Source organism: Rhea pennata, chromosome 4 (genome assembly GCF_028389875.1).
Source record: "Rhea pennata isolate bPtePen1 chromosome 4, bPtePen1.pri, whole genome shotgun sequence".
Taxonomy (NCBI): Eukaryota; Metazoa; Chordata; class Aves; order Rheiformes; family Rheidae; genus Rhea; species Rhea pennata.
In genome coordinates, this window is record NC_084666.1 from 16646725 (window position 1) to 16660045 (window position 13321).

Here is a 13321-nt window from a genome sequence, read left to right on the forward strand (position 1 = left end):
CACTGCTGAGGGCAGCCCTCAGGAATCCTGTAGCCTGGACGTGAGGGAGAAAGTACGGAGAAGGGAAGACTTTCCTTTGGTTGAGGAGGATAGGATTAGAGACCTTCTGGGCAGGCTAGACATCCACAAATCCATGGGCCTGGATGGGATGCACCCATGGGTACTGAGGAAGCTGGCAGATGTTGTTGCCAAGCCGCTCTCCATCATCTTTGAAAGGTCCTGGAGAACTGAAGAGGTGCCTGAGGACTGGAAGAAAGCCAGTGTCACTCCAGTCTTCAAGAAGGGCAAGGAGGAGGACCCAGGCAACTCTAGGCCAGTCAGCCTCACCTCCATCCCTGGAAAGGTGATGGAACAGCTCATTCTGGATGTCAGCACCAGACATATGGAGGGAAAGAAGGTGATCAGGAGTAGCCAGCCTGGATTCACCAAGGGGAAATCCTGCTTAACCAACCTGATAGCCTTCTAGGATGGAATGACTGGCTGGGTAGATGAGGGGAGAGCAGTGGATGTTGTGTCCCTTGACTTCAGCAAGGCTTTTGACACTGTCTCCCAGAACAGCCTCCTAGAGAAGCTCAGGAAGTGTGGGTTAGACGAGTGGACAGTGAGGTGGACTGAGAACTGGCTGAAAGGCAGAGCTCAGAGGGTCATCATCGGTGGCGTGGAGTCTAGTTGGAGGCCTGTGGCAAGTGGCATCCCCCAGGGCTCAGTACTAGTTCCCATCCTGATCAACTTCATCAATGACTTGGATGAGGGGACGGAGTGCCTCCTCAGCAAGTTTGCTGATGATACCAAGCTGGGAGGAGGGGCTGACACACCTGAGGGCTGTGCTGCCATTCAGAGAGACCTGGACAGGCTGGAGAGCTGGGTGGAGAGGAACCTCCTGAGGTTCAACAAGGGCAAGTGCAGAGTCCTGCACCTAGGGAAAAATAACCCTAGGCACCAGTACAAGCTGGGGGCTGACCTTCTGGAGAGCAGCTCTGCGGAGAAGGACCTGGGAATGCTGGTGGATGACAAGTTGACCATGAGCCAGCAATGTGCCCTTGTGGCCAGGAAGGCCAATGGTATCCTGGGGTGCATCAGGAAGAGTGTTGCCAGCAGGTGGAGGGAGGTGATCCTGCCCCTCTACTCAGCCCTGGGGAGGCCTCATCTCGAGTACTGTGTCCAGTTCTGGGCTCCCCAGGACAAGAGAGACATGGAGCTACTGGAGAGAGTCCAGCATAGGGCTACAAAGATGATCCGAGGGCTGGAGCACCTGCCCTGTGAGGAACGGCTGCGAGAGCTGGGCCTCTTTAGCCTGGGGAAGAGAAGACTGAGGGGGGATCTTATCAATGTGTACAAGTACCTGAAGGGAGGGTGTCAAGGGGACGGGGACAAACTCTTTTCAGTTGTCCCATGTGACAGGACAAGAGGCAATGGGCAGAAACTGAAGCACAGGAAGTTTTGCCTGAACATGAAGGATAATTTCCTCACTGTGAGAGTGACAGAGCACTGGAGCAGGTTGTGGAGTCTCCTTCTCTGGAGATCTTCAAGGCCTGCCTGAATGCCACCCTGTCTAACATGCTCTAAGTGATCCTGCTGAGCAGGGAGATTGGACTAGATGATCTCCAGAGGTCCCTTCCAACCTTATTAATTCTATGATTCTATGACTCTAATTGGGAAGATGTGATACTGCTACTTTGGCAACCACGTTTTGTGTGCTTTTGTAGTCTCACATAGATAAGACACACTGACCTTAGGCTAATGTCAAGATGGTTAAAAAGTATTTTAAAAGCGATTTTCAGTGTAAACATATACTGATATGCAGAATCTAGAACCATAAGTCAGTCCACGACAAGCGCCATGCTGCCATAATTGCATAGCATTCTTCCGGCAGCAATACTATTTGAAATCACTTTTAGTATTGCTACATTTCACTTCATTCTGCAAATGCAGACTTGTACACAAGTCAACATATTCATTAACATATGCTAACAATGCATCTTGAACTCTAGTTTGCCTTTTTTTATTATCTGATTTAAGTAGTGAGGCATAAATTCTGATAAAAAATAGTAATTTGTTTGTATGTTTTTAAGAGATTTAAAAAGATGATGCCTTGTACCATAACAGCACTGAAGGGTGAAGTGCAGAGTGCAGCAGTTTTTCAAGTTTTGTTATCTCATGCTCTTTAGCTGCTCATTCTGAAATGCAAAATACCTTAAGCAGTTTCAGAAAGATAACAAGCTGAGCAGAGGATAAAGGTATAACAACAGTAAAAACAAATGCAGGGAGTTACCAGTCATTGGACTGGTGTTCTGTGTATTATTTTCTGAAATATAAGTCTTCTCTTAAATCAGAAAATAATACGCAGAACACCAGTCCTGGTACATTTTATGTGAAGAAATCTTAGGTTTTAGTTGCATTTACTGCTGAGAACAAGAATTCTTCTTGAAAAAACATATTCTCATAAAACATACTCTCATAACTAAAAATTCACTTTGCATTAGGAGCTATTTGCATCATCATATTACATGCTTTAAACACACATTACTAACTGCCTTTAAATCAAAGTACTTACTATTTAGGTCAGAGAGTGCTTTATCCTTGGTTGTATTGTACTGGCTTACTAAGTAGTCAATTTGCTGAAAAAAAGATAACATTAAAAAAGACTATTTACAGTAACTGAAAAAAAAATGTTTTTTAATACAAAAAAAGACAGAAATCACCACACATTGGAACAATTCAAGTATTTGTGCAAACCTACCAAATCCTGGAACTCTGTTTTCAGCTAACAAAATATTTTAATTCCTTGCTCAGCACAACTGCACAAAAAGATGTTTAATTAGGAAATCTACTTAATTGGAACATCATTGGGAAAAGATTAAACTCAAAATTGTTAAGTAGCAGGGACTGTGGTTTTATGAAGACTTCAAGGCGGTCAGTCACAACAGGTTTTTACACGTCTTTATCTTTGCTATTTGATTTTCTAGGGTATTAGTTCTCCTCTCATTGAGAGACATGCAGCAAATTCATGGATTGGTAATTTTGATGCAATTCACCTATGAGGTTTCCTTGCATTGTGGGCAGCCTCTCCAAGGCTCTACTGCAGAAGGGAGCTGGCTGTTCTGTTTTAATGCAAATGGTTTCCTTTACCCCAAAATGGATTTGGCCCAATCACAACTTGGGCTGTACCAGCAAACAGTAATAATTGAAAACATCACCTTAGCTATCATCAACTTCCGGTAGTGGAAAAAAGGCTGCCAAAAAAAGCCATCCTAAGTGGAAATCTTGCTATATTGTATTTGAAAAGACATTAAGTAACCTACAGGGACTTCTGGATGCTTAAAATGATGTACTATGACCCTAACCCCAACTGAGTTAAAGGAAGATAGAGGTTAATACATTTTGGTGCACATTTGAGTCATTTGTTGGAACTGGAACCCCATTTTTCAGTTGTATTTGGCTTGCATTTTCAGTAGAGTTAAAAAGATTGCAGAGCAGCAGATGTCACTAAATAACAAATTTAGTATTGGGCAAACTCTTTGTTTAAAAAGAGTCTTTCTTACCAGGAAGGTTGTAGGGGGCTTTTTTGTTGTTTTTCTAGGCTAACCTGGAGACTAATATTTTGCAGGGCTACAGGTTTTGCTTAGTCTCCAGCAATGTCATCCAGCAATGAATAGCAAAATGCAGTTCAGTCTAACTAACAGTGTCTTCACTCAATACTTGCACAGTCCACAAGTCTTCTATGGAAAGAACTCTAAACATGTGACTTCTTTTTTTCAAATCCTCTTATATATTATACACCTGATGAGACAAAGATAGTCAGACATCAGGATTTAAAAATTTTATAGCCAATGAATTGGATTCTGCAACTTTTACAGGAAAACGAAGTCTTTCTCTTATCATCAAGAAATTCTTACATTTGAATGCTTATACATGATATAAATGAACCTTGCCTGTCAAAAATGATTTTTAAGATATATCTGATGACCCTACAATTAAATGACGTCTAGGCTGGGAAGGAAAAAAAAAATTCTTCTGATCAATGTCAACGCATAGAAACTAAAATCCTACTACACAATCGAGACTTTGAGGAACCCTTGGAGTGATTGTTCAAGCCTTAACACCACTTTTAAATTCAATAATTCAGTGTTTGTTAGCTTTTTAGCTACTATCAACCTTTTTCTGTTAAGATAGGAAATGTCAAAGTAGAAAATTTTTCCTATGGGCGTAATTATCTGAAGCACTCAGTAGGCTGCGAAAAGGAACCCAGTGGTGTCTGACGCAACTGGTTTACATCTTTCAATGCCAACTTCCCTTCTGTGCCCTGAGTCAGGCACAGACTCGGGAAGGGCACTCTAGATTTCAAAACAAAGATTCACAACACGACCACTTGCTGCCGTAGAGCTGCACCACCGGACCGTCGCGCTACCCCGCACACAGGGGTCACGGCAAATGGAACAACTCCAGACACTGAAAGATGCAATGACAATCCCCAGATACCTCCTCTTGTCATAGTTCTGTAAGCAGAAAATCAGCCTATAGGTTATGGCAGCCCAGAGCTACGGTGATGGGAACGCAGCCACAGTTGTGGATCTCAGAATTGCGTGAATTCTGCTTCAAGTTTATCAGTCATACAGAAGAAAAACAGATAGATACTTTATAAACTAATTTAAGTCAACACAATTGGATGGTAGGTTTTTTTTTCCCCTGAATCTAAACATTTTTCATGTGAAAAATTCTTACCTTGCATTTTTTACTCTAATTCATGAAATTGATACCCAAAGAATAAAAAACAAAACAAACAAAAACAAACAAAAAAGCTGCAAGTATGATTAATGTCAAATAGAAAGAAACAGTTTTTCTTCACAGACACACACACACATCCCATTAAGAAAGAAATTCTTTACCGCTGGAGTGTCGTTAAGGAAAATTTTCAGATCTTTAAAATTACTGTTAACCAGTTTCTTTGCCGCTCGAACTTGACTTGTTAAGTGCTGGTTGGCAGCATATGCACAAAGCACTCCAACACTACAAAAAAAATACAGATAATGGATATTACTTTATCACTGTTAGTTCCCATTCTGACATTTTAAAGTAGAAAAATAAATACAGTAAAGAAAGTCAAAATTATCAAAAGAACGTCTCCAAGGACTTACACTTTCTTACTACAAGTTCTTATATCCACCAGTAGGTGGAGTAGAGGAATTAGTCGTAAGGGCCAACTTGTACTACCACAAAACAAAACAAAACAAAGTTAACCCAAAGTCTTCAGAAATTATTAACATGTGGCTACTTAGACATTTGCATTTATGCCATCAGGAAGACATGCATAGCCTATGCAAACGGTAGAAATGACTTTACAATGTTAGCCTCTTTCACAGAGATCACTAACCTTGACAAATCTAGGAGCAAATGCTCATTAAAAGAAAAACTATGAAAAGGAATGCTTTACATCTGAAAACTTCAGCAATGTTTATTGAAAATGGACCCATTCATTTACATAATTACATACATCTTTTAAAAGCACATGAATAGTCCCTATAGACTCTAAAAATACATAAACATTTGCTGATAAGTAAAGCAAAAGGTGGAAAGCAAGATGACTACTAAGCAGCAGCACTGGTAATTATTTTCTGTTTGATCATTCCGACTGCACAATTCTAATCACAACACAGTTGATTTGCACAAACATTAGGTAAAAAGGTAATTAGAAGCCCCATGAGAAGCTTGCAAAAGCTCTCAGTGTACATAATACCTCTTTGTTCAGTTTTGAGGGGAGGTAGACTTCTGGTAAATACAAGGATGAATTTTTGTCTTTAGATGTATCTCACATTCACAACTGCTAAGCATCCAGTTAGATACAAACACCTACAGATACAGGCACCAGAAGATGAACACAGTAACTTCAGGTAGAAACACAGCAGTAGCAACCTCAAAGGAGGCTGAACACAAACCCGCCTCATAGGTTAAACCCGAACTTTGTTCAGACAGTGGCCGGTAGCCGGTAGAGAAGCTCCACCACAAGCAGGATACACCTGCAGCGGGGAAATGCCGTCTGGAGGCTGCAGTTCATGGCTTTGCAGGCAGTTTCTGGGTGGCACATGTGTTCAGTCGCTTAGTCTGTACTATAATAAAACCATGCAAAACCAGGAACAAGAAAGACAGCAGCCTGAAAAGACCATTACAGTCATCCAAATGTCAGGACAAGGGAATCAACCACTAACAAATGGTGCCATACTCTTCTCAAATTGACAAGCTTTGTCACTTGGGGGTAAAGAAGACCTAAGTACTAATATTTTTTAAATAGCTAAACACTTAGAGAAAACCCAGGTTCCCTACTTGACAAAATACATACAGTAAGTATAATTCTTGCTCCAAGAATGTACATTTACTGAAAGCCATCATATACCACTAAAAATGAGAGACAAGATGGTGCAGAGCAAATGGGTAACTAGAGTAATTTGACAGGCACACCCTAGCAAAAGGGGAGCAAACACCCCGATGAGGCTTATCACCTCTTACCAGAGGTCCAAAAATTAACCTTATCTTTGATAGTTTTTCCTATTCTTACCTTCCCCAACCAAGGTAAAGACTTGTCCTCCTAATAAGACCAGTCTCAAGTACAAAAATCTTTGCTACTCTGATAAATGCTCTCTGCAGAAGAGGTCTGATTTTGGAGCACAACATAGAAAATGATGGCACTACATGCTACTCTTCTATTAGAACTGCTTTGCTAACATTTTTTTCAATCTCCTAAAGAAGGATTCAGAACAGGATGACAGTCTGACATCAAAAGATCGTTTCTCAGCCAAAAATTTCGTAATTGTTTCTTTAAAAGAGGCTATCATCTACTTTTCCAGAAGTCACTATCGGAAAAAGGGGCACCTGCATCCACCTTTCTTGCTATTTACCTACCTACCTAACAAGTGGTGTAGTTTTGCTTCCATTAAGGCCAAACATGCCTTAAGGAACCATTATCATCAGCTACCACCCAAGGAAAGAGAACTTCAAAAGCAAAAGTTTCCAAGAAACTGAGCAACTTTTAACATAAGCAAGCTATCTGCATTTGGGCACATGCAATTTATTATTTCTTTTCAGTCTACAGGGATAGAAAAATGTTTTCAGAACAATTACCATCAAAGTAGTCAAAGAAAATCTTTTTCATTGGAAAAAAAAACTATCATAAAAAGTATACATCCATGTATCACTCTGGGGCCTGAGTTTATAACAACATCTTTGTTCTTTGGACAGTGTGTTTTTATATCTTTCCAGTGTTATGCTGACAGACCAGAAAGGTCAATTTCAATCCATCAAAAAAGGACTTTGTAAGATGTGAGCATAAACTGTTTTGCAATTCAGTCTGCTAAATGGAAGGAGTGGGATGAAACAAGATAGGGGAGATGCTTTAAATAGACAGTGCATTCAACACAAGTGTACCTCTATTCTGAATACAACTAAACAAATACACATCAGAGAAAAATTCTATTCATTATAGAACTGAACCTCAAATCAACACTCAGTAAACGATTACAAGGAGAAAAGAATAAAGCAGGATTAAAACAGACATGTCTTTCCTACAACAGATGAGAGAAATAGTCTCCCCAGGAGTCAGACAGTCCATTTGCAAATTCTTGTGAGATTCCACAATCTGATGCAAATTTTACTAAGCAGGGAGGTGCGTGGAGGGAACTCAGCTTTTCATTTTGCTGCGCTTGCAGAAATTTCAAAAATCACAATATATAAAAACTGAACAGATTTACATACTGAGGAAATGCCACTTTCCTCACTACTAGAAAAATGAATTAAAAAAAATAACAGCTCAGAGTTTTCTGTATAAACCTTTCCATTAATTCCTTTAACTGATGTTGGTTCCCAGATTCTCAACAATACCTAAGAGACCATCTATGGTGCCTGAATGAGGTACTTCAGATATAATTTCTTTTCCTTTAGACATACCTTTCCCTGGCTAATAGGCACTTCATACACAGTAGCATCTGTAACTTCAAAAAAGAACTTGCAACACAAGCTCACTTGGAGGGACAAAACTGACTGTGTGCTTTTCCACCTAAAAGCAAAGACATCTTCTGTGACTAGTATTAAATTTGGTACTGCAGTGTACAGTTTCTTTAAAAAAAGCCCCTCCCTTGCTCTTATGATGCAGAAGTATTAATAAAATTACATTTCTTCTGCAGAGAAAATGAGCTTTTGCCTAAGCTTCCAGATGACTAGGAAATAAAATGAAATGATAGGTCTCTGTCCCTCAACTACCAGTGAACCTTTGAAGAAAGGCACATCACCATTTAGCTACAGAGGCTGATTTGATATGGACACAACTTACGTACAATGTACTTACATCCTGTGCGCTTTAACAAGAGAATCTTACTTCACATGAAAACGATACTGATATGCCAGAACTATTAATTACAACAAATGCTACATCTATTTCTGATTCAATCTATTGAAAGAAATATTTTCAAACACATCTACTGGAAAAATACATGCTTAAGGCCTATTTACTTCAGGATAGACAACTGTGTACATAATCACAAAACTGTTGACCTGTTTCCTTACATCTCTCCTTGAGAAAAGCATACTTAGCAATTAGGCCATTCCTTCAGAAAGTAGATTGAGTTTTTTTTGGTTTTTTTTAAAAAGAACTTTTGTCATTTTTATACATCCTTTACACATTTTTCTAATCAACTTATTATTATGAACTTATCCAAATAACCAAAGCATTCTACCAGTGGAAGAGTGAGAAGAAATCATGCTCTACTAATTAAATTCTTCTTCAAAAATCTGTATTAACAGTGTATATATCTCAGTGTGAACTTGCATGCTAAAATACAGAAAAGTAGGCCACCCCCTTGTAACTATAGTCTTCAAGAGATACTGGCTACATGCACAACCTATTGCAAGTCTTTCTGCTAGTAGTAGTCTTATGATACAGAGAAACAGTTACAAAAGAATTGCAGGTTTGCTCGTTTCCTCCCCCACCCCCACCCCCCTTTTTTTTTTGTTTTGTTTTGCTGAGGCAATGGCTATCTACTAGACTTTCCCTTTGCATTTCAGAGGAGTAGCGAGTAACCTGCTATGGGTTTAAATAGATCCAGGCATGGCATCTTCTCCTCTGTTGTGAAAGACAACCTCAGAAGGGCAGCAGAGTTCTGCTGATCCAGGAACAAGGCCTGCTTCACTCGGGCTGTGGTCGGTAATACTAGCGGTGTAAAGTCCTTCTTTGCCTTGCACAGCACTTGCAGCATTAGCAGCTTAGTCAGAAAGTCATATAAGATTATCTCCACCTGTGGGAAGCTGCAGACAGAGGTCAGGCCAATCCCTCTCAGTAAAAGGTCTGATGCTCCTTCTAGATGTCTTATACAAAAGAAAAAAGGATGAGTTCAAGAGGCAGTTTTCCTAGTCCTTCCCAGGCATGGTTCTAGGGAAAGGATCATGGCTCTCCCGTTTATGATCTGAAGAGATGCACCTGTAAAATGTGGGTATGCTCAAGACCACAGGAACAGCTAACAGCATATGCCCAAGTTAGAGACACCAACAAGGATGAGAACATCTTAATCTACTTTCTATTGATAGACCACATCCATCATAAATTAGAATTTCATTGTGTTCTGAAATATGATGTAACTTGGCAGATGCTGAACTACCTTCAGCTTCAGGATGCTGACAGATACATAACTTGCTTTCTTTGAGGCACTTGGAAGAACTTTTGCCTGTCATCACAGCAAGGATATATCTATTACCAGCTATATCTTCAGCTTTCTGGTCTTCACACTACTGAAGTGACATGCTTGTTAGTAATGACTTAGAGAGAAGAATATGATTCTGTACTTGATATTAGCATGGTCTGCATTTGAATGTAAGGAGGGCCTCAATTTGTCACGACAGGAAGCAGTCAAAAACCAAAGTCTGGGTTGCAGTGAGATGACAAAGCAAGTCTCACTTGACTGAACGTTCAAAAGACAACTTTCTGTTGGATTAGAGAATAATCACAAAATAAGAAAAGTAGGCAGCTGAAGAACCAAAGCTGTTGATGGAAAATAGAAAAAAATAAATAAATAAAATAAAAGCAAGCAACGTATCTTGAAACCATCAATGGGGTAACAAAGCAAAACTAAACTCAACTGAACAGTGTGGATAAAGCAGCAGGAACGCTGCCTTGAGCCTTCATAGCTGAGCAAAACTACGGAGTGTGAAGAACAAATCACCCCTTATGTAGTCAGGACACAACATAGTGTGCTCTTAATGCTGCTAGTACAAAAAAGTCTCCAAACTCAAGTACTCTACAGTGAGTGCACACATAGTCTAACCAACTCAATCTATGTCCAAAGAAAACCCCATTTTGAACACACAAGAAAATCTGAAGGATAAACAAATACACAAGGAAGTCACACAAAATTGATTTTCTCACCACTACTATGCTATTAGGAACAAAACAGTACCTCGTACTGTAAATACTCTGTGGAAGGGTAATTGTTCACAAAACACAGTATCTTCTGTTCATGAGTTTAACATAATAATCTGTAATTGCTATTTTGAAACTGGCAAAAGCCTCATTTGCTCAATTCTAGTTTAATAACGTTTCATGCTTCACATCTAAAAGCCTCTTGAGTATATAGTGACCGCTGGACATCAACAGTAGCAGTATTTTTATAATGTAGGGTTTTTTCAATAAGCACATATTAGTATAAAAAATAATTTCTGTACCTAATACACCAAATGAAACATTATTTGTCATGTAACACTGAAAAATTAGTGCTTATATCAAACTTCGAATTGTTCTCTTTATGACACTTGCCTTATCATTAAAGAAGCAACAAAAAGAAACGTTGCAAAACAGCTCCTCTGACAGTCAGCATTTTTCTTCTGTCTCTGATGCATTTCCCCACCACAGTTGTCACAGCAACGACACATACAGAAGCAAAGTCCCACAAGAGGCAGCAACAAAATAAAGAGCAGTCCCAAAGCTGCGGAGACTATAAAACCGATTTCATAGTAGATGGCCTGAAATTCAGATAGAAACAGTGGTAATAGCAGACGTCACACAGTAAGTGCAATCAATATAGAAGAAACAACTTTAAAAAAATTCAAACTAAAGACTAAAGCATCTAAGTTGCTGAGGTTATGGACTTGGTGTTTTTTCAATAATCAACAATTTTTCTAACAAAAAGATACATAACATTGTAGATACTGATAGCTAACAACTATTTAACTAGAATAGGTAAACTATGGGAATGAATTCTCAGAGAGAAATATACTCAAAAAAAATGAATGCAAATTGATGCAATTGAAACGAATTAAAAGTGAACACATTTGATTTCCCAGACCACGAATCTACTTCTTCTCACATCTGTTTCCAACAGAGTCTCCACAAACGTCAGCAGCCTGATGAGGTCAGCACTTCAGCGGGGCGGGAGTCCCGGCTCCCCGCAGCGCCGGTTGGAGACCCTCACGAACGGCCAAGGGAGCGCTTCACCCCAACGCGGACTGCGCGGGCAGAGCTCGCTCCAGAAAGTAACACTACTCAAGGACTGAAAAAGAAACGAGCGGATTTTCAGCCGTCTCAGGTGTAAAAAAAAAACAAAAAAAAAAAAACCCAAAAAAAAAACCACTCATTCCGTCGCCCGATAACGGAACGGCAGGTGGCCGTCGAGGTGGCCGTCGAAAGCAGAAAGCGGAGTCAGGCGGCGCGGGCGCCTCGGCCGGGAGCGGCGCGGGCGCCTCGGCCGGGCAGCAGGTCCGTCCCGGGCCGCTCCACGCGGAGCCGCCCCGCGGGCCGCCTCCCCTCGCCGACCTCTCTTCTTGCTTCTTCCCCAGCTCTGGCGGGCCCGGCCATCAGGCTGCAGGGGCAGCCGGGCAGCAGCCGGATCACCGGGAGGCTGCACATGGCCCTGCAAAACGGCGCAGCCCCTCGCGGCTCCGGCTTTCCCGACGCCCCTCCGCACGGTCCCTGACGACCGACCGATCCAAGCACGGCACTATCACCATTAGCAGAGCTGCAAACTTCTGACCTAATTACCAATTCTAGGGTGAAACCTAGTTTTATTATTATAATTAACCGCTGGATAATAACTGCTATCCCTTCTGAAGAATATGAATTAGATGTTTCGCCCCAAGAATTTGGCTAAATTATACAAAAGAACTACCTAGTAACACACAAAAAATATACTTATTTTCTTTTCTAGTTAACTGAGCCCTAAGGAAATTTTTTGACAGCACAGATTTTAAAATAGGTTAGACAAAAAAAAAAACACTATTTAAAATAACATGTATAACAGCTATGGATGTTTTAGTAGGAGCAGCGTATATAGATGTTAGGTTTTTATCAAAGCTACACATCTACTAGATACACCGTAAGACATTACCTGAAGAGTCAGGACAACATTTTCTGGCTGTGGAAGTCAAAACAGATGCAGAGTGTGTACAATGCACAGGCAGCATGCACAGAAACAAGTCAGGAGTGCAATAAATAATTAACCATAACTGAAACAATTGAAAACACAGAAATAATAAAAACATAAAAAGCTACCAAAGTAAAATAATGCATGGAAGCACCACTAAATAAGGAAAAATATTCACAATAAAATATATAGCAGAGATTTTCTGGTTTGCTTAGTAAGTGAAAGGAATCTAGGATTTGTCCAACATAAGTACTTCCAACTTAAAGCAACAAAAGGCCAATTATTTCTGTACTGAAAATCTGTTTCTTATAATTCGCAACACACCTCACAGAAGAGAAGGTCAGAGACTGCATTACTTTGTGGTTTAACAATTTCTTCGTGAAATCTACCCGTCACAACTCTTCCATTATACTCCTGACCAAATTTTAAATTCTCATTTTATTCTGGCATAAAAAGGAAGAGCAGTTCCAACAGCAGTTTTGGAACACACAGTAGTTCTTAAAAACACATTACATACAAAATTCACCTACACTTTAAAGAAGTTTCATAGTGGTTTACTTTAAATTTTTCAAAAGTAAAAAAGAAAAGGCATTCAAGAAGGACGTAAGAAGATAGCAGGTTCCTATCTGAATTGTCATCTTTATTTTCAGAAAAATGAAAGCACTTTTCAATGACAGGAATTTCAGAAGAACCTCACATCCCTTTTTTTCCACAATGAAAATAGAATTTATTGCATTTTTCTCATTATATGAGAAGTTCCCACTTCATAACAATTTCCCTTTTCTTGTAAGGGACAGGGAAAAGAAAGCAGACTAGCAAAAGACTGAGACACCTTCAACCCACAGTCTGATGTGTCAGTGTGAAAGAATCAGAAGTTTTACCAAGTTTTAGGAGATGTTTCTCAAGCATCACACATACCTTTGTGAAAC

General features: G+C 40.0%; 1 protein-coding gene across 2 annotated transcripts in view; it reads right to left on the bottom strand.

Moving 5' to 3' along the window:
• The window catches only part of PROM1 (prominin 1), a 58012-nt gene that overhangs the window by 26238 nt on the left and 18453 nt on the right, over positions 1 to 13321 (bottom strand). The window contains exons 3-6 of one of the 2 annotated variants that reach the window (XM_062574577.1): positions 12357 to 12383; positions 10790 to 10995; positions 4887 to 5007; positions 2555 to 2618 (exon numbers count right to left, since the gene is read on the bottom strand). In XM_062574577.1, coding sequence (XP_062430561.1) covers positions 2555 to 2618; positions 4887 to 5007; positions 10790 to 10995; positions 12357 to 12383 — 418 coding nt within the window. The remainder of the gene's footprint in view (positions 1 to 2554; positions 2619 to 4886; positions 5008 to 10789; positions 10996 to 12356; positions 12384 to 13321) is intronic. The other variant, XM_062574576.1, reaches the window with a different exon arrangement.